At 38.3% G+C, this 21,855-nt stretch overlaps 1 protein-coding gene across 2 annotated transcripts in view; it reads left to right on the top strand.

Annotated features, from left to right (window-relative positions):
- Positions 1 to 21,855, top strand: part of LOC309437224 (ectonucleotide pyrophosphatase/phosphodiesterase family member 1-like) — a 74,028-nt gene that overhangs the window by 39,597 nt on the left and 12,576 nt on the right. For both annotated transcript variants that reach the window (XM_082047363.1, XM_082047362.1), the window contains exons 7-17: positions 3,084 to 3,163; positions 4,536 to 4,655; positions 5,779 to 5,888; positions 9,218 to 9,283; positions 9,594 to 9,666; positions 11,702 to 11,810; positions 12,976 to 13,107; positions 14,687 to 14,718; positions 15,840 to 15,967; positions 16,836 to 16,905; positions 20,173 to 20,260. In XM_082047363.1, coding sequence (XP_081903489.1) covers positions 3,084 to 3,163; positions 4,536 to 4,655; positions 5,779 to 5,888; positions 9,218 to 9,283; positions 9,594 to 9,666; positions 11,702 to 11,810; positions 12,976 to 13,107; positions 14,687 to 14,718; positions 15,840 to 15,967; positions 16,836 to 16,905; positions 20,173 to 20,260 — 1,008 coding nt within the window. The remainder of the gene's footprint in view (positions 1 to 3,083; positions 3,164 to 4,535; positions 4,656 to 5,778; positions 5,889 to 9,217; positions 9,284 to 9,593; positions 9,667 to 11,701; positions 11,811 to 12,975; positions 13,108 to 14,686; positions 14,719 to 15,839; positions 15,968 to 16,835; positions 16,906 to 20,172; positions 20,261 to 21,855) is intronic.

The following is a 21,855-nucleotide window of genomic DNA, read 5'->3' as shown; positions in this document are numbered from 1 at the left end:
AGAAGATAGAGGAGGAAGAGATTAGGAACAGATACTGCTGAAGGGCTGGTAGAATGTTGTGCTGAGTCTGAGAAAACCGTAATTTAACAAGCATTTTCAGAAAAAATGAAGGCCTCATAGGTACATATGTTTTTTTTCCAGAGGCTTTTTAGTGTCTGTCTTAACTTTGTAAATCTAAATAACTTTAGTTACTTTTCCTGTCTCTGTTTTGGCTGTGGTCTGTAAAGAACCGATGGTATTTTGTGTCTGAAAAGTATGACAATCTTCTTGTCATTCATAAATTACTACCTGGGATGGCTGGTTTCATTTTGACTAAAAATAAAAGTAAAAATGCTTGCTTTTTTGTACAGTGGTTGTTACTACTTGATCTGTTCCAGAGGGCACCAAATCACAGATGTATTTGAGGTTTTAGCTTTTTTTGTGTGTGTGTGTGTGTGTTGTTCAATGTTGGAATAAAATAAGATGTTTGAAACAATTTCATTAGATGCAGTTATAAAAAACTTCAACTGAAGAAGACTTCTTGGGCATTGAGAGGAGAGACTGACTATTACAAATGGTTATATTATAGCTCTGGCTGAGATACAAGACAACAGTGCCTCAAATCATCTGTAGGTCTTCCCCACTGTGACATCCACTTCCACATGTAAAGTTTCATTCTTTGGCTTGGATAGGCTACGGTGCAGCTTCTTTCCTTGACTTCTGTAATAAACTTATATTTGTTTCCACTGAACCCATCATAAATTCCGACCACCAAGAAATACAAATATCTTATCCTCATCAAAGTCACTTCACTTCTTCAGAACCACAGAGTTTTTGATGGTCAGAACTTACATTTTTAAAAGAAGTTTTCTAAAACCAGAATGCCTAATAATACATTTTTTAGACACAATAAAATAAGGAATAGTCTGGGGAAAAAATATTGTTTCTGCATTGTGTATAACTCTGGAACATTTTTTTTTTTTTTGTAATCCAATGGACTTTTGTGATAGACTACAGGCTCTTCAGCTTTCTCTTGCTACAAACACTTGCTTTCTAGTTGACCCCCTTCCCCACCCCCCCCAGAAAAATGGTAAAAATAGTTTCATGAATGAAAATTGGTGTCACTGGGGTGCACATCACATGACACTCTGAGGGCCTGTAGCTTCAAATCTTCATCTGCTTCATGTCCCATGTGGCTGTAGGCACTGAAAATGGTGGATGAAATTATATTACAAAGAAACAGGTTTGAGTGTGAAAATACCCTTCCCTGCACAGTAAAATACTGTCACAGTAATGAAGTCTAGTCCTCTGTGACAGATAAGCAACAACAAAGAATAAATTGCTTGTCTATCACTGAAAAAATGTACTGAATCCTTTTGAAGGTCATAGTGATCTATTTATAGGACTAGTAAAAGTTAAAGACAAAACTTATGATTGATAGCATTTACAAAGCAGTGAACAGTTATTCACAATAAATAAATTACCTGGCACCCTACTTCTTTATTAAATTAGAACAATGCCAAATCCATGGATTTTCGTCTAAAACACTTGATGACATCCTGTTAAATAACAGGAATATTTTTAATTCAGCCATGTCTACAATGCATTTCTGATGTCTCCAAGGAGACAAGTTTGTTAGAGGAGATGCATGCAAGACAGAATTTCACTTTTGGCGAGTGTTGTTATACGTACATATATCCATACACACATGCATGCACTCTGCTACATGCTGAAAGGTGGACCATTCAGCCTGGAGCTGAATGAGTTCTCAATGAACCCAGGCATAGTCATAATGTGTACGTATGGGGTTCAGAGAAGACATTTTCAAGTACTTCTATGCTGTGATATCCTAATTCTAAAATAAGTCCTTCTTTCATCTTCAGTTGTCTTTAACTAAGGCAACAAGACAAAAAGAAGAAAGATAACTGTTATGGAAAGTCCCAGAAACCCCCCCTAGGATTTTGGATAAAACAAGGTTTAAATGTATTTTTCTCTTACTTGAAAAACAAACCAAAAAACCCCAGTGTCCCTCCCTACCTCCCACTAAAAACTAGCATTTGCAAAAACAGCCTCAACAACAGATTTGGAAATGGTTGAAATCTGTCAAGTGTGTTGCAGGAGCAAAAAGGACACAAGAGGTGATTTATTACTATGGAATGTAAATGATTGGAGAGGATGTCTAAGTAACTTGAAAGGATTTGTCTTTCTGGCTTGGCTTCTTTTTATCTCAGTTAGATCTCAGTTGAAATGATCAGTTTGAGCTAATCTGAAGCCCCAGTCCAATGAGTTCAAAATGCCTTGACACAACACTTCTAATGTTATCATACCTTTCATTTCTATTTTATTTATTATATAATAATGACCCAGAGGGTCAGCAAAGACTGCCTAAAGGTGGTCTTTCTATAAGATCATTACTTTGGGCTCTGTAAGTGCCTTTTTAAATTTTTCTTCTGAAAATCAGGGCCCGTATGTTTGTCTGGAAATTTAGGCACCTAGCCTAAGTAAGATTTGCTTAAGTGCTTTGGCCTAGTTGACCCTTTGTACTAGCAAATATTGCTTGCTAATCTCCTTAAAAACCTATGATTGTTTTTATCAAGGTGAAGACAATTTTAAGATTCATCCTAGAATAAAAGCTTACTTTTATTAAAAAAAAAGCATAATAAACAATGGTTTGGCAGATGATCAAGAGAGCCAGGGCACCACGGTGCCAGTGTCCGCTTCACCTCTTGAAGCGCCCAGGGTGAAGTAGCTAGCTGGCCTCAAGCTGCAGACTTCACTTACCTTGCACCAAGGCAACTTCGGAGGGTAGTGATTCCTTTGATTATTCATTCTTATCTATGCATGCTTTTCACAAGGACTGTAGGTTTTGTTCATGTGACTGTTGAATTCAGTCATTAGAAATATGTAAAATTTGTGTTAGTAGCCTTTTAGCTTGTAAATGAATGTGAGAGGAAATATGAAGTATTAGCTCCAGAATTTTGAAGAATGAAATCTTTCCGGAATTTTATTTTTTCTCTTTAAAATAGGTACATGGCTTTATAACTTAAACTTGCAAGGTTTTTTATTACCGTAATTTTGCTGATTTCATTTCTTCCTCCCTCTAGAGAAATGCGGAACATACACTTCCAGTATGAGACCAGTGTATCCTTCAAAGACCTTTCCCAATCATTACTCCATTGTCACAGTAAGAATTCCTCTATATTATATGTTTCCAATAAAGAGACTGTTCATTATTAAGTTATCTTCAAGGGGATAATATATTTTTGATGGATTATTAAAAGAATAGGATTCTCCTTCAGAATATGAAAATTTATATATTATACTCTTTACCTAATTTAGATTAACAGTCTTTATAAAACACTACAGCTAAGTGGTCAGATCTAATCTAAGGAATGTAGTGCTTCCAAGACTAGCTGCAAGAATTCCCACATAGGTGGAAGGTCACATCACTGTACAACTCCTTATTTGTATAATTATTTCCACTGAATTGCAGTACTTTCTCAGAGTGAGAGCAGCCTGACTCCTTTAAACTGCCAGCCCTGTTCCAATTCTTTAAGGTAGCTTGGCATGATGCAAAGAGGAGTATGAAATGAAAGATTTGAACATTGCATTGATGTTGACTCTGTGAGGGACTGTACCCAAACCTGGACAGGAATGTCACCAAGCTGATCTTGTGAATTTATCACCTCCTGCATATAGAAGGAAAAAGAAAAATGGAGATTTTCAACACTGAATGCAGGGTTGGAATCCAGCAGATCCTTCTTAGCTTCATCATGTCACAACTAAAATTCAATCAGATACCTGAGGATCTGCACCTTCTTTCTTATCTTCACAGTTTGTTAGGACTTTTGCTAAGTGAGGAGCACAGGTTCAGGAATGAGATGTTTAACCAGGTAATCCTCACAAATATCCATGAATGAACATGCAACTGAGAGACGATAATCATGACCTGCATCCATGTGAGAGTACCCCTTAATACTGTGTATTACTGTGAAAAGCGGCAAGCATGGTGTTTATTGGGGTCATATTGGTGGTGGTGTTATATCCTTTAATGTAAAAAGGAACTAGTCTGCTTGAATGCAGAGCACACAGCCTCTTAAAACTACCTAACGGCTGGTGCCTCTGAGCACTTCTTATCCTCAGCTTGAGCTTTCACCCCTGATGTGAAATTCTCCTTTGAAATCCCCCATTTTTGGTCATGGAATGGAGGTCCAGCATAGGTAATTGCTTTGTCATTGGTAATAAAGGTACAACAAATGCATGAACTGATAGGATGTCTTTCAGTTTGATCCTAGAGCAAGCTGCTTGCCTGTGTTTTGGGTTTATTTTTTTGATTTTTTTTTTTTTTTTTTTTTTAAGTTCACTGAGAAACAATTAAGAATAGGAAGGTAGAGCTTGTTAGCAATGGTATGTGATGTTGTTAAGTTTGGGTCTTGAGATGTTAGTGGAGTAGAAGCCACATATAGATTATTCACTGGGCATATTTATCTAATAGACATCTGTTAGTGTAGTCACAAGGTTCTTTTTCTTTATAGCACGTATACTCTCAATTACAGGGGCTGTATCCTGAATCTCACGGTATAATTGATAACAAGATGTATGACCCCAAAAGAAATGCATCTTTCACCCTTAGAAGTAAAGAGAAGTTTAATCCACAGTGGTACCAAGGACAGCCTGTAAGTATTAATATACATGAATGTACATCAGCCTGTTGTTGTGTTACTTAATATCACTTGGGTGCATACTGATGTTGAAAGAGTACAGAGGGTACTTCTAAATTAGCCACGAAGCATTACTCATCACGATTAGGAATTGTAATACTAGAGCTGCAAAGTGACAAATGAAATAAAATGTAACAGACTTCATTAAACTTAAATGGAATTTTCACTGAAGATAAAATTAGCTTAAAATAACTATTAGGGATTCTAGATTTTGTTCTCTTTTTAATATGAAGTGGGTTTGCAGTTAACTTCTCTGAGGAAATGAACAAACCAGTTAGTTTTAATGATAATCAGTGGTAAATTATTGCACTCTGCCCAAATTACTGCTAGGTCTAAGGATGTGGTTTTAAAAGAGAATGTCTTAGTTCAGTCATACAGCTATGGCAAATCTGCTGAGACTGCCATCAAAATGAAGAGATGCGAGAAAGTTTGAGTGAGGACTAGCCTGAAGAACAGCGGAGGAACAGATGCAACTGTTTGGTAATGTGGGAGGACTGGTGGTGTTTGTGTATTTTTGTGTGTGTGATGTGTGTGTGATGTGTGTGTGAGGAAAGAAAACACAAGTGTAGACTTCACAGGTCACGGAGAAGAAAGTGGTGTATGAGTCAGGCAGGAGAACACACAGAAGGCAGACAGAAATCCTCAAATTGCAAGATCAGCAGTAAGATTGGAAGAATTACTCAAAGTCTTGGTCCTGCATGTCAGAGTGTGTGGGGCATAGGTCCTCAGAACATTCCCATATCTTCTTGCTTCACTGTTTTTGAGACATTTCAGCCCTGATTCTACCACCGCGTTACTGCTTCATCCATGGGAACTATTGGTTCCTGGTCCTGGCTCCCCCTGGTGTAGCAGCAGAAGGGATGCGAGTATTTGCCATGGGGAACAGGGCTGCAAGGTATATTTGGACTGCAGAGAGCAATGACTGCAAGATTGACTGTCCAGAGTGCTCCTCTGAATGTTTTTAGTTTTTGATCTTGCTGAAGGGTGTGGAGCTGGTGGAGACAGTGGTGGATCTGGCAGTTACTCAGCAAATTTGGTGACCTGCCCTAATTACAGCAATTGTATATTCCTTCTGCAGATTTGGCTAACAGCTATGTACCAAGGTCTAAAAGCGGGTACGTTCTTTTGGCCTGGGTCAGATGTAGCAGTCAATGGAAGCTTCCCAAATCTGTATGAAAATTACAGTAGGTATGTATACTCTTGTGTCTTGGGTGAATATTTTACTTGAACTGTTGTAATGCAACAGATGCCAGAGAAAGCATAATTTTTGTTCCTGCTTTTCTAAACAGTTGTACACAGTATGAAAAAAAGTTAGGATCCAATTGACTGTGTTTCAGTATAATATAGATTCTTGGTCTAATCATGTTGTGATTCCTCAGGAAGCATTTTACAGGAAAGATGTGTAAAAAGCAAATTTAAGAGCACCTAGATTTGAAGCTTTTGTGCTTTTCTATTTATAAAAATGTTTTGTGGGTGTTTTTAGAGTTACTCAATCCAAACCTCTCATGCAGTGAATGCATTGTGTCTTGATGTGATATTGTCCATAAAAACTAAAGTGTTTTGTTGTTGACTGTGGTAAATTGTTCCAGTGTAAAATTATTTTCATTGCAAATGAAGTGTGGATGCCTCATCCCTGGGAGTGTTCAAGGCCAGGCTGGATGGGGCTCTGAGCAACCTGGTCAGGTTGGGAGGTGTCCCTGCCCATGGCAGGGTGGTAGAGCTAGATGATCTTTAAGGTCCCTTCCAACCCAAACCATTCTAAGATTCTATGAAGTTTTGAACTATTTCACATTAAGGTAGTCATAGTTTAGTCAGTGATTGCTCTTTGCTGCAGTTAAACATTTTCTGCTTAATGAAAATTCTACATATATTTGAGATGGTGATAAACAGATTTAACCCAAGAAATCAGGCTTTTCATTTGTATCTTCCTAGGATCATTTTTTTCTTCCTATATCCTTCATATAGCATTAACATCCTGACTTTACCGACTGTGGAAAAAAGGGCTGGCTACTTATGAAGAATTTATGGAAATAGCTAGATCATGCAGAAAAAAAATCAGGGAAACAAAAGTGCAATTTGAAGTTAATTTGGCCAATTCTGTCAGGGATAATAAAAAGTCCTTCTTCAAATATGTTAACAACAAAAGGAGGGGCAAGGAAAATCTCCATTCTCTGTTGGACTCTGAGGGAAATATAGTTAACAAAGATGAGGAGAAAGCTGAGGTACTTAATACCTACTTTGCCTCAGTTTTTACCAGTAAGACAGGTGGCCCTCAGGACAACTCATGTCTGGAGGTGGTTGACAGAGATAGGAACCCAAATAGGGCCCTTGTATTCCAGGAGGAAATAGTTGGTGATTTACTGAGCCATCTGGATCCTCACAAGTCAATGGGACCAGATGGGATCCATCCTAGGGTGATGAGGGAGCTAGCAGAAGAACTTGCCAAGCCTCTCTCCATCATCTTCCAACAGTCCTGGCTCACTGGGGAGGTCCCATATGATTGGAAATTGGCCAATGTTACCCCAGTCCACAAAAAGGGCTGCAAAGCTGACCCTGGCAACTACAGGCCTGTCAGCCTGACCTCAGTGCCTGGCAGGGTTATGGAGCAGATCATCCTGAATGGAATCACACAGCACCTTCAGGATGGACAAGGGATCAGACCCAGCCAGCATGGGTTTAGGAGAGGCAGGTCCTGTCTGACCAACCTGATCTCCTTTTATGATCAGGTAACTCACCTGGTGGATGAGGGGAAAGCTGTGGATGTGGTCTATCTGGACTTCAGCAAGGCCTTTGACACTGTCTCCCATAATATACTCCTGCAAAAGCTGGTAGCCCATGGCTTGGTCAAGTGTACTCTACGCTGGGTTAAGAACTGGCTGGAGGGCCGGGCCCAGAGAGTGCTGGTGAATGGGGCTGCATCTAGCTGGCGGCCAGTCACTAGTGGTGTTCCCCAGGGGTCGGTGTTGGGTCCAGTCCTATTTAACATCTTTATTGACGATTTAGATGAAGGGATTGAGACCATCATCAGCAAATTTGCTGATGACACCAAGTTGGGAGGGAGTGTCGACCTGCTGGAAGGCAGGAGCGCTCTGCAGAGGGATCTGGACAGACTGGAAAAATGGGCTGATTCCAATGGGATGAAGTTCAATAAGGCCAAGTGCCGGGTGCTGCACTTTGGTCACAACAACCCCCTGCAGCGCTACAGGCTGGGCGCAGAGTGGCTGGAGAGCAGTCAGACAGAAAGGGACCTGGGGGTACTAATTGACAGGAAGCTCAACATGAGCCATCAGTGTGCCCAGGTGGCCAAGAAGGCCAATGATATCCTGTCCTGTATCAAAAATAGCGTGGTCAGCAGGACAAGGGAAGTGATCCTTCCCCTGTACTCTGCATTGGTGAGGCCACACCTGGAGTGTTGTGTTCAGTTCTGGGCCCCTCAGTTCAGGAAAGACATTGAAGTGCTGGAGCGAGTCCAGAGAAGAGCAACAAGACTGGTGAAGGGACTTGAGCACAAGACCTATGGGGAGAGGCTGAGGGAGCTGGGGTTGTTTAGTCTGGAGAAGAGGAGGCTTAGAGGTGACCTCATCACTCTCTAGAACTACCTGAAGGGAAGTTATAGCCAGGTGGGGATTGGTCTCTTCTCCCAGGCAGTTAGCAATAGGACAAGGGGGCATGGGCTTAAACTCTGCCAGGGGAAATTTAGGCTGGATATTAGAAAGAAATTCTTTACAGAGAGAGTGGTCAGGCATTGGAATGGCCTGCCCAGGGAGGTGGTGGACTCGCCGTCCCTGGAGGTTTTTAAACTGAGATTGGACATGGCACTTAGTGCCATGATCTAATAAACGGACTAGAGTTGGACCAAGGGTTGGACTCAATGATCTCTGAGGTCTTTTCCAACCCAGTCGATTCTGTGATTCTGTGATTCTGTGATTCTTGAATTACTACCTATTTTTTTTTTCCTAAGAACTAGTATATTGTTACTTGAACTTATGTTGAGTAGATGGATTAGTAACTTTGCACAAACCTCATGTTGTTACAGGTCAACATGCTTGTTGGTGGTCTACTTCAGTAATTGATACAGAGCATCTACTTTGTGACATGAGAACTTGTATTCAAACTGTTTAAACAAATATTTAAAAAATTAATAATAACCAAAACCCCAAACTGTTACTTTAGAATTTCTAAACATAATACAGGAATGAAAACCTGCACGTGATTTTGCACCCTGAAGCCAATTATTCTCTTTGTATAATAAACACAAGCAGTACTGGGAGCTTTATTCTAATTACATTGCAATCAATGGGGACAATATTTGAGGGAACTTTAGATCAGGCCATTAACTCCTGTGGAGTCAGAGGCAATTAGCATGGATAAACTTGCATCCTGCTAAACAGCCATTAATGGCATCCAGTTGAATTCTGTTTTCTCTGCTAAAGTGCATTGATTTTTGTAATGGGTGACTGAAATTTTTTAGCTCTTGAACATACATGGCTGGTTGATATTGTGTTGTTCCGATACAGCTCAATCCCCTTTGAAGAAAGGGTGATGACTGTTCTTCGCTGGCTGCAGTTACCTGAAGATAAAAGGTAGGTATATAGTTGCAAGTATAAGTTCCTGTTTGAGTGGTATTACAATTAATTGCTTTGTAGATATGATTTCTGTTTTAAACAATATCTCATGCATTATTCTAGCAATATTAAAATATTATTTAATGGAAGCCTGTTTCCGTGACTGAAACCCTTTTTGTTGTTACGTTTCTCTATTTCTCTTTAATGTGGCCTTCCTCTGAATGTCAGAGTTGTTTCTAATATATGATGTCCATTGTTGAAATATAATATCTTCAAACTGTCTTAACGTGTATGTAAAATATTACATTTTTGGTACTGTTTGATATAGACCACACTTTTACACTCTGTATTTAGAAGAACCAGATTCCTCAGGCCATAGATTTGGACCAGTAAGCAGCGGAGTAAGTAGTTTTATAGTTTATTGTTTTTTTTGTTTAATATGAAGCTTTGCTCTGACTCTATAATAAATTTCCATAATTCGTGTTAGATTAACCAAGACCATGTTCAGTGTGCTTATTAGAAAAAAAAAAGAGTAGACAGCCCATCCATAATTAACATTGCTACAAAGCATGTAACAAACAGACTATTTATTAAGCACAATTTTTATTTTATTTATTTCAATAACTTTTAAATTGCCGAAGCATGTTTGGGTATGTCTTGTATGTATTTTTATCTGCTCCTGCTAATTCCTTATGTTGATTTGGGGTGAAGGAGGTCAGAAAGTTTGCGTGATTTCAATTTAGCAAGAACAAAGTTTTTGTAGTGGTGGTTAAGTATTCATGTTATAATTGTCATGCATTTTCCGCCAGTCTCTGTGCAAATTTGAGATGACTATTGGTCTTATGTCCCTGCAATTAGATTTTATGCCTTCTTGGAAAGAGTCGTGAAAGGTGTGTTCACCCTATCACAGTCTGTGAGGTATCAAATATATAAATAAAACTCTTTAGGACTGCTTCTGTTTTCAAAAGTGCTAAATAGCTTTACATTTTAACAAACCCAAGTGAAAAATGCAAAGGAAAAAGCCCTTGGAAATTCAGGAACCCTGTAAAATTCTCCCGTTTTAAATGATCAGGAAGTCTGGGCATCATAACTATGTGTTTAACCTCAGTGGTGCAGCAGTAAAAAGCTTTTACCAGTTTCTCTTGAGCTGTGAGCTGTTCCTAGTCCTGTAAGGAACTCTATAAGATGAATGTAAGTGCTCAGGGAAGTAGCAGACAACTAATTGGAACTGCAGTATAGGAAGTGTTTGTAAATTGATTATCCTTTTCTGTGGATAAGTGGATCTGTGTGTCAGGAATGTTCTGGAGAGAAAGACCATGAGGGTTGTACAGAGCCTCTCCAGGACCATTCATCTTATGTATAAGGTAGCTTATACAAGTAGTTCAATGAGGTAACAGAATGAATTTTAAATTACTTTTGTTGTTGTTGTTGTTTGTTTGTTTATTTAGTAACTATTCAAAAGTAGCCCCCAGTGGCTGTACCTGCACAAGTGAGCTTGAACGCCAGACCCCTGACCACAAACAGTGCTAGACTGGTAGCTTGTTCTTTGGCTTTTTCAGTCCCTTTCAACTAGTTTGTTCTGAGACTAATATCCAGTCACAATGTCAAGGGCAGTTTGCTCCAGGGACTCTCCCAACAGATATTTTGAGAGAGAGTTCTACAGGCTTTGTTTTCTCTGCTTTCCTCAGACCTCTGGTACTATCCCATCAGCATCTGCACCCTTAGGCATTCGCTGTTGTCCTTGGTTGTGCCTCTGGTAATGCAGCAGACATCCTTAATTTAATACTTTAAAAGCAGCCTCACTGATTATAATCTGGTGGTGTGTTGGGTCTGTGTGAGTGTGTCTTTTTGTCTTTTTTTTTTTTTTTTTTAAGGTCTTCAACTGAAATAACATAAAAATGTGTAGCTGTGTCTTGGGACAGTGTGGGGCCCAGAAAAAAGTGGCACCTGGAGTTGTATAGTGTAGATATAGCTAGTCTTCTGCAGAGGGAGTTAGCTCAGCAGCGCAGGTGCTGGGCAGTCTGTAGGCTCCTGATTTTATTTAGCCGTATAGGTGTACCTGTTGAGTCCATCCTCAGTAGATATAAATTCCATGCATCTTAAGGGTGTACAACAGAAGTAGGAAAAGGCAAAAAGCAGGTGTAATGGGGTATTGAGAATGCTTTAAGTCTCCTGTCCTCACAATTCCTCCTGTTAGTGTGTGCTATATGTGCTTCCTGTCATGAGTTTGAGGGTTACCACACAATTTTAGGTCTCTTGTGTCCTTCCATTTATGTTTGGACTGTGTCTAGAATTGAGTGGTCTATAAGGAAAGCGCCTTATTCTTTAATAGCATATGCTGTTACAGTTTAAATTTATTCACTTTCCCTAGAAATAAATTCTGTTTTTAATTAAAGTGATTAGCACTTACGTTACATTCCTATTCTTGTCCTGCAGGTCATTGTGGCATTACAGAGAGTGGACAACATAGTAGGGATGCTGATGGATGGTCTCAAGCAAATGAACTTGCATAAATGCCTGAACATTATTTTTATATCAGATCATGGTAAATTCAATTATTATAAAATATATTGGGATTTTGAATAGCTGTTTTTATAAAGTAATATTCTGAGTTTATACTTGCATGTTTCTGGCAAGGTTAATGAAGCAGCTAGTGGCTAGAAATTGTTTTATATTATCAAGATGATGTAAGAGATAATCAGTGTAGGTGAGAATCAGACTATTTTATGGGAGGGAAGAAGTGGAGAACATAGGGAGGGATTAAATATTTTTCATATTTTATTCTTAACTCCTCTTGTGGTCATTACCAGCTGATAAAAAGAAATAGAATAAAAAATGTGAATTGTAAATAAATAGGTTTAATTTTATTATGTCTTTTAACTATGCTACACAGCAATATTTAGCAAATTGCTGAAGAAGTGAAAATACAGACCAAATCTTCCTTTCAGTGATCAGTTCCCTGTCTACTATTAGAAGGCTGTGAATATGAATCCTTAATTTATTTCTGTAATAGCTTTTCTATGTTTCTGGAATTACTTCTGTAAAAAGCTCTGTATTTTACCACTATTTTTTTTCCTGCTTCTTTTCCTGATGAACAAAAGATAAGAACACTTCTGTGCAGCACAAAATTGAGCTGCAGAACTCATTGCCACCAGAAGTGATCCAAGCCTAATATCTACACAGGTTTAAAAAATAATTATAAAATTAATGAAGGGTAAACCTGTCAAGAATTATTAAAAGAAAGAGTTCAAATGCAATATGCTACTCAAATCCCTTTGACTTCTGGAAACTGATAAGGAACTCTGGGAGGAAGATCAGTTCATAGTTGCTGTGCTTGTTTGGTGTTTCTCTAGGCATGTTGCTGAACATTATTAGTTAGGATATTGGGCTAAATGAATATTTGGTCTGACCATTACACTGTTCTTAGGCTCATGAGATTTCATTCCCTTCAGAGAAGAAAACTTGTCTGTTTATGGAATTGGAGTGTCTAGGCTGAGGAAATGGCTGTGTGTTTCTGTATAATCTTTTGTTTTCTTCCATACATGAGTGTTGTGATCTTCTTGGATCAGATGTCTTGGGGTTACTGATAAAAAGACCCAAGAAATTACACTTCTGACTTCTACAACTTAAGTTACACGTCTCCTCAGCAAGGCTACTCAACATTAATACTCCCATTTTTAAATACATATATATTTTTTTTCCTTTTGCAGGGATGGAAGCAGGGAGCTGCAGAAAAACAGCATATCTGAGCAGTTATCTGGACGATGTTCAAGGGTTCATGCTAGTACCTGGTCCTGCAGCTCGCCTAAGACCTAATAATGTTCCAGATGAGTATTTCTCTTGTATGTAATTGCCAAACTAATTTTTGTTACTCAGTTATATGCTTTTGTACTTATGAATACAAACTTAGGATCCAAATATTCCATTGGTAAACTTGAGTGAGGGTCAACTAGGGACAACCTGGATAATAATGAAGAGGAAATACTGAGTAGTGCACCTGTGTTTTTAGATATTTGATTTCGCAGGTCTGAAAGTGTATTTTAATCCTACAGATTGCTTTTGTGGGCTGCCTCAGAGTGACCAACTGCAAATGTTCTTGCCTTGTGAATGGCATTCCTTTGAATCAGATCTTTGGTGCTCAAGCCCTCAAATCCCTCGCTCATTTCTCACCTAATTTCTGGATTTACCTCTCTTGAAGGAATGTTAGATTATTACTATCTTTTACATACTATTTATGACTATTGTATTTCCTAGTTGTTAAAGAATGGCCCAATGGCCTGACAGCAGTTGAGTAAACTGCAAACAAAGTAGTAAAAACCAAACAAATAAGGTAATAAACCTGAGTAAAAAAAATCAATGAATGCTTACAAAGTTTAAACTTTGATTTATTATCTAGTCTCATTTTAGGTGGACATTTAATGCCTGCAGTTTCTGGTACTTTTTGATGTTGAATGCAGGTGTTTCCTTCATGTTTCATAGTAGTTGTTGTTTGTGGTGTGTGGTTTTTTTTTCTTTTTTTTTTTTTTTTCCCCCTATATAGATTATTGTTCTCCATGCCCTTTAAAACTTGCAGGCCTCAACCTCAGTGACTTTAAGTCCTGTTTACTTCATTGTTTGATGCTATTCTAAACTGTGTTAAATGTTTCCTTGGGGAACATGAGAGTCAAATGCAGGTCCAGGTTCTCCCTGGAGAAACAAGTTCAGGAAGAAGAAACGCAGAGTATCTCCTACTTTTGACACGTACACAGTTTTCATGAAGTAGCACGCCTTTCTTTGTAGCACTGCATGTACAGGTGCAGGAATTATTAATGGATCCCCTGCCAGTGTAATCCTTTACGTACTTTAGTCAAACTTTGGATATTGGACTCAGGACAGAGTAACTGTGTGAAATGTAATGGGCCTGTGTTATACAAAATGTCAAACTAAATGATGTAATGGTCCCTTTTGGCTTGAGTCTAAGCATCTGAAATCTTAGCCAGCTTGCACTTGGCAGTCTTTCTAGGGATGCTTGCCAGATAAAACGGCTGTCCTGATAGTTGTATTTGTTTCTTTTTCCTTCTAAGTTTATTAGCAAGCAGGAAAAAATCCAGCTTGATAAGTATAGCGTTTAGTTGCCTCTTTTGTAAAAACTTATTTCTCAGATTATTTTTCTAACTGTGGTAATATAGTTTAAAATTTTAAAGCTGTAAATAAGTAAACAAGGGGAGGAGAGACTGTGAACTAAAATTTCATAAAAGCAATAGCATTACAGTTTAATGATTGCTTTGCTCCTTATAATTTTCATTCTGGAAAAACAATTTCTTCTGTCCAGAATTTTTTTTTTAAACTAAGCTAATTATATTACATGATGGGAATGCTTTCGTTTTACATCTGTTTCCTTTTTTAACTTAGGTGACTAATTCTTACATATGATTCTTCCAGTTAATTATGAAGGCGTTGTCAGAAACCTCACAGTAAGTGCTGTCTTATATCTTGTTCTAGTTTAATTTCTGCTGACATTTATAGGTATTTTATAGCATCAGATGTTTGCTGGGCTACTTACATAGCATCTGGACTTTGAATCACTGACCTTCTGTATGCTATACAGTCAACAACAACAACAAAAGCAGTTCCACACAGGGGAAGGTGAAAGCTGAGAAAGGTGTCATATGGATATCTGTGGTTGTGCATTAACTAAGGTTTTGTGTTCATTTCTTTTCACTGACTCTTACCTAGTACTGGATCATGTTACTCTTCAAACTAGAGAGCTTGTCTATCTGGACCATGCTGGCTAAGGGCCAAGTCAGTGTAAAGCTCAGCTCTGTTTTCTGGACAAGCATAAGATTTTCTTGTTCACACCTTTTTGATGAACAGCTTTGAGAAAGGTTATTTTTTTTGGTCACTTCTAGCTTAAGGAATGCACTTCTGTGCTCTATACCTGGGTTTTGTTCTCATCCCTGTACCACAGTCTGTTTGCCTCTCAGTTGTGCAGACATCGCTGTCAGTCAGAGCTATGCTGTTTGTATAGATGACTTCACTATTCAAATATTCCAGTATTACAGTAGAGGGTTTTTTTGTTGTTGGTTTGGTTTGGTTTTGTTTGTTTGTTTTCTTTAAATCATTAATGGATCTTAGTTGGTGGGAAAAATCTATTTGTTCCCCAAGTGACCACTCTTAAAACTCTTTGAATGTCTGTTACTTTCTTTGTTACAGACCTGTAGAATTATTGCATTCCTACCATGTATCACCATGTTCATATCTCAGTGTAATTCTTTATTAATTTTAAGCAGTGCTGTTTGGGTCTGTACAATTGTAGGCTGTAAGGGGGGGAAAAAAAGGAGTAAGTTATGTCCATAATCTAATATAAATATTCTTTGAATAACTACTGAATGCAAACCCAGTCAGTATTTGTTATTTAAATAGTTATGAATATTTATGTCCCAGACCAGATGACTCCAAGCCTGATGGAGTCCCATTGTTCTTAGTGGAAGCTATTGCTGACCCTTTGCAATTGAAGTACTTTTTAAGAACTGTGCATGACATATGCAAAATCTTGGTGAAATGTACATTTTATCTTGTAATTTAAACATTTCAGTGCATAGAACCGAATCAGCCTTTCAAAGCTTACATGAAACATCTGCTACCCAAGCGTTTCCATTATTCCTATAACGACCGGATTGAACCGTTGCACTTTTATTTAGAGTCCCAGTGGCAGCTTGCTAGGTAAGTTTCAGTTTTCAGTACTTGCTAAACACCAAATAACTTCTTTTCTCATAGCTTTTCTCTCACAGTTGCTTAGAGTTCAGTGGCAGCTACTTGAGCACATCTTGCGATGCTTTAGGAATTTCCAGTGAGACACGAAAGCTAAGCATGCGCATAACTACTCAGTTGACTCAGTCTTGTGAACAATCCACTGGTGTATATTGAACTTACTGGGCCCACTATTGTTAATTACCTTACATGTTCTGACCAGTGAATTTAAAACTCCCAGAATAATGGCATCTGTTCTCATAATACGATTTTGAACAGGTCTGTGATACTCCAGGGCTTTCATCATCAAAGAGTTTTTCAGTCCATGTATTCAGTAAGTCCTGTTGTATAACACCATAAACATATGCAAGTCATGTAAATAGGGTTTGGGTTACTAGAACTGTACACATTTAAATAATACGTATGGACCTGGCATATGTTGGATATTTGTTTTTATTAGACTGTAAGATGCCCAGCTGAATGCTCTAAATTAATTTGTGTTCTTATTAAAAAAAAAAGCCAAACAACACATCTCAAGAACCTACTTACACAGAGTACTGTAAAGTTCTATTACTCAAATGACAGTGCAGTGAGAATCTGTTGACCTGAGAACATACATTTTGTTCATACATCATCTGATATTTGACTTTAACTCTGTACACCTGAGAATTGCAAAAGGACAACATTTGCAGAGAAAACTATTATTCTGATTTAAAGGCATTCTCTTCCAGAGGTTAAGACTTTCTATTACCTATGGACAAGCCTCTAAGAATGTCTGAATGTATTTTATGCTGATATGATTTGTAAAGTGTGAGTTATATAAACTGTGAATTTCTAATAGGAAACCACTTGAGATTAAAACCTGCATAGGTGGATTCCATGGCTCAGACAATCGCTTCCCCAGTATGCAGGTGAGACTTCTGTTAGCTCTTATTTTTAGCTCCTTCTGTTTCTGAATATTGTATTTGCTAGGTGTTGAGATTTGTTTAAGATCTGTGACACTATTCCATCTGCAATTAGAGAAATCAAGCATTCGTAGGATTGCTATTGTAACGTGCTGGGTAACCCACACAGGGTGGGATTCCATTGTCGTAAGAGTTGGGCAAAAACCCAACAGGACTTACCCCAGAGATTTCACTGTGCTGGTAAGGGTATAAAGTTGTGCCAAGTTTTGTTGCTGTAACATTAAAAGCAGGAAAACAGAAAACTTATCAAATCCTCAAATACAGGAATTGTGGATCTTAAGAGAATTCAGCTTGTAAGGGACCTTGAGATTTCTCTAGTGCCACTTCCAATTTGAAACAGAGTCAGCTGTGAGATCAGACCAGGTTGTTCAGGGTTTTATGCAGTGTGTCTTCAAAACTGCCAAGGGCAGAGGCTCCACAACTTCTAACCAACCCATTCCACTGCCTGACTGTCCTCATGGTGTATATGCCTTTATTTATAGCCAGCCAGAACCTTTCTTGTTTCAGTTTATGCCTGTTGTCTCTCTGCCTCCTGCTGTGTAACACTCAAGAGCACAGCTCTTTCTCCTTGGTGACCTCATTGCAGGTCCTGGGGGACTGCTGTTAGGTCTACCTGAAGCAGTCTCTTCTTCATGCTGAACAAGCCCTGTTCTTCCTCGCAGGGCAAGAACTTCAGGCCCCAACCTCTATGGGGTCCTTTGCTGAATTAATGATTATTCCTTGGTGCCGTTCTTGTGTTGGAGGAGCAGTATCCCAATGTGGCCTAAAGAAAAGCTGAGTAGAGAGGGACAATCCCTTCTCTCGGCCTGCTGGCTGAGCTGCTCTTTATGCACATGGGATGCGGTTGGCCACCTTTGCTGCCAGGGTGTGCTGCTGGCTCATGTTCAGCTTTCTGTCCACTGTGTCACCCGGGTCCTTGCAAGCAACGTTGTTCCCTAGCCAGCCAGCCCATGGTCTGTAAGGCTAGTTCATTCTTGGCTTTCTGGGTTGCCTACAAACAGAAGTAACAGGCTTAAACTGCAATAAAGAAGAATTTATTTGGCTATTAGAAAACTTTTTTTTTACCTTTAATGAATACAAAAGTTTGCCCTAGAAGTCTGTGGAGCTTCCACCACAGGAAATACCTAATGACTGTGGTCAGACAAGTATCTCTTAGAAGCAACATAATTATTTTTGATTGTATTTTGCAAAAGTTGACTAAATGATTTCCCACCTCTGTAATGTTCTGAGCTAGCCTGTTCAGGAGAGAGCGTGTCAGTCACATTTATAATGAGGAGAATCCTGAAATTCTTCCCTTTAATGAGAAATGTGAAAGAATCATAGGGAAACATGAAGTCAGATCCTTAGCTCCATCTAATTTGGGAAAGTTACTTAACCCATTGTCTGCTTTAGTTTCTGCTATCAATAAAATGAAAGGCAATACTCTTCATTTCAAAAAGGTTTTTTTCAGGATAAAATACACTAACAGTTTGTGAGGTATTTGGCACTATTACAGTGAGTATGTGTAAACACACCTATAGAGAACCATGAATTAAAAAATTTATTGAGAACGTATTTTATGAAAAGACCAACATAGTCCATGTAAAGCACAGATTTCTCTTAAAAACCTTGTTTTTAATGTCTTGTAGAATTATGTATTGTTGGCATCAAACTTTCTTAAAACATGTTAGCCAAAAACTGTGATAATGTTGTATTGGTTTACCTTTCCAGGCGTACTCTTTTTCTCCAATTTGACAATGGAAAACCTGTTGATAGGGTACCTAGAAAGGTGTTACAACCAGCAAGGCTATGCAATGCCAAATGTCCACTTAGGATATTCTCTTTCTGCTACAGTTTGACTTTATAAATTTTTTTTCAGTAGGTTGACTCTGTTCAAACTTTTTGCCAGATTTGGAATTGTCGGTAGCATCCCTAATTGGTTTTGTAACAGGTATAATTTATCCTTTTGTGGCTAACTTTATAGCAGCATGAATTTAATGCTCTGTAATTACCTTGTTCAGCAGAAAAGAAAGGTAGCATGTTCCTGCCTCATGTGTTTCAAATTAGGCTTGTTGAGTACATAATTAGTTTACAGATTTTAGTATCAACAGTTGCAGAATGACAGCCTGTGTTATGCTTTAATCTCAAAAAAAAAGAAATTAAAGTTGACTTTTTAGCCTCTATTTTTTGCCACACAGCTATGAAATCTGAGATAATTGTGTTGTTTGCAAAGAGCTTTGAGATCTTACCCAGGAAGATGTTACAGAGTGCGAAGCATCCATTACTCATTCAGTATTGTGATACTATGGATGGGTGCAGTCTGTTTCCCTTCATTAAAAATAAGCTGAATATCTCAGCATGATTTTTTCTGGCAGCAGTTAAGTTTAAGCATTTGCTGCCCTTGACTCCTTGTTCTTATTCCTGCAGCAACCCCCATTCTAGGTTAGTGTAAGCTTTGCATCGCTGCAGTGTTAAGTAGGTCGGAGAACTGAACCAGAAGGAAAAGAGCAAGCAGGAAAAAAGGTGGTGCTTGGCTTGTTGTGTGTGTGTTGGGTTTTGTTTTGTTTGTTGGTTTGTTTTTTGTTGTTTTTGTTTGTTTGTGGTTTTTTTGTGTGTGTGTATGTGTGTGTGTTTTTGTTTGTTTGGGGTTTTTTTGGGGTTGTTTTTTGTTTTTTTGAGCTTGCTGCATTGCATTTCACAGTATGGCTACACAATGGCTTGTGCAGGTAGAGCTCAGGAAGTGGTACAAGGAGAACAGCTGCAAACCAGGCACAAGAGACTATGATCGTGCCATTGCTTCAGCCATTTAAAACATTGCTACCAATGGCTGTTTTTATAGCCTTAAATCAAAAGCTTCCAAATTGTTTTCAGGGCATGAAATGTGATGGTTATTTTGGCTCAACATTACCATTAAATCTCTTAAGAAAATGAATTTAACTCCTTAAAAAGCAGAGAAGAGCAAGGGACTTCATAAATGGCTAAAGACAAATTTTTAAAGGCAATAATAAGACAGGATTTGGTTTCTTAAGACTCTTATACTACTTTTAAAATTATTCTTGTACATATACTTTTTTTTTTTCTTTTTTTTTAAGAAAAAACATGCTTTTGACTTGATCCATACTATGTTGGTAAAGATTAAATTCTTGGAAGAAAATGCCCTCTGAGTATAAAGATATTTTCCATTTCAACTTGTCTTAAATAGAGGTCCACTTTACTTTTCTCTGTAAATCCTAGGCTATCTTTATTGGCTTTGGACCAGGATTCAAGTTTCGTACTCGAGTTGATCCATTTGAAAACATTGAAGTATATAATTTAATGTGTGGTAAGTACAACTGATGGGGGTCATTTTTGTGCAGCAAAATATAATATTTTCAGGTGTTGTAAATATTCTAATAACAGTTTAAGTGTCCTTAGAAATTTGTCCCTAAGACTTGCTGCTGATTTTCACAAATTAAAACGGTGGTGTTTTTTGTTTTGTTTTGGTTTGTTTTGGTTTGTTTGTTTTGGTTTGTTTGTTTTGGTTTGTTTGTTTTGGTTTGTTTGTTTTGGTTTGTTTGTTTTGGTTTGTTTGTTTTGGTTTGTTTGTTTTGGTTTGTTTGTTTTGGTTTGTTTTTCCCCTGAGAAAAGTCTGACTTCTAAACTAACAGCTGTTTAGGATCTGCTGGTCAGTCCACATTGTATTTCTCCTTTCCACTGGTCACTCTGTGTGTTCCTCTGGCTGCTCCAGAGCTGCTGCTTTGACTCACCACAACTAAAACTGACTACTTCACAACCTCTCTACTGTCAAGAAGAAGGGATATTTCTCTCTTGTGTCTGACTAGTGGCTTTATCAGATTAATCGCTCAGTTGACCTTATTCAGGCAGAACAATAAAGAAAAGCATAGTAATGGATATAGGTGCGGCTGCCAGGCAGCTCATTTCCAGCAAGTCTTGAGTCAGTTACCACCTCTGCTTTTCATGCACTTGAACAGTCCCTTGTATTTTGTCATGTGTTTTCTTAGTTGTCGTTTTCATTTACCATATTTTTAATCTTAGTTACTTGACATAAATATGTTTGTAATTCAGATAAAATTTAGATTTGTTTATTTACTTGATTCTTATAATAAACCTCCTCCCAAATTCATCATTGTACGTGTCACTTTTTCAATTTATGTATTGTCTCTTAATACTAGATTTGGCTGTTTCCCTGTCCATTCTCAACAGATGTCTGAAATACCAAAAAAAGAGTTTTTGGTCTTTTAACGGACTGTAACTGTCTTGTTAGTCTGTAATCCCATTGCTTTGGAGTCTCACTCTAGAGTTGTCTTTGCAATAGTCAGGTTTCCTGTTTCTCACCCCTCTGTGGTGTGACTCTAGAATTCAGTTATTTTCAGTTCCATATGGTCTGCTTCTGTATCTGAGGGTCACAGCCTGCTCCATACACAGATATTCTTCACTTTATTTTCTGACACTGTACAGTACACTCCATTAGAGCAATCCTTGTGGCCCTTTTTCTCTCTTTCAAACACAATGTTACTGTGACTCCTTGTTCCTTTATCCCTTCTTCATTCAGTATTTAATGGTTTCTCCAGAAATCTATTGCTAGTTCTACCTCTTTCTGGTTATTTGTTGCTGTTTTCCATTATTTCCTGCCTGCTTCTCTCCCTTGCCAGGACCTATACTTGCTCTAACATCTGCATCTGTGAGAGGCAAAGTGTTACCAAAGAGTTTGATCCAGAAAAGTCTTAACAGGAGCACTGCACATGTTTGAGATCAGTGGCGATGTTCAGGTATACCACATTTAAACCATGTGTTTAAATTCTTTGCTGGCATGGAGAACAGGCCATTGTCAGGAAGCATGTCTCTTGCAGGCTTGTATGCTTTGTTGTCTTATGTCATGGCTGATCTTGAATCACCCTGTTGTTCCCCTGATCTGTT

Source organism: Streptopelia decaocto, assembly GCF_964273445.1.
Source record: "Streptopelia decaocto genome assembly, chromosome: 3".
In the NCBI taxonomy this organism is placed as follows: Eukaryota; Metazoa; Chordata; class Aves; order Columbiformes; family Columbidae; genus Streptopelia; species Streptopelia decaocto.
Note: the sequence above shows the minus strand (reverse complement) of the source record. Positions and strands in the feature narration are given on the sequence as shown.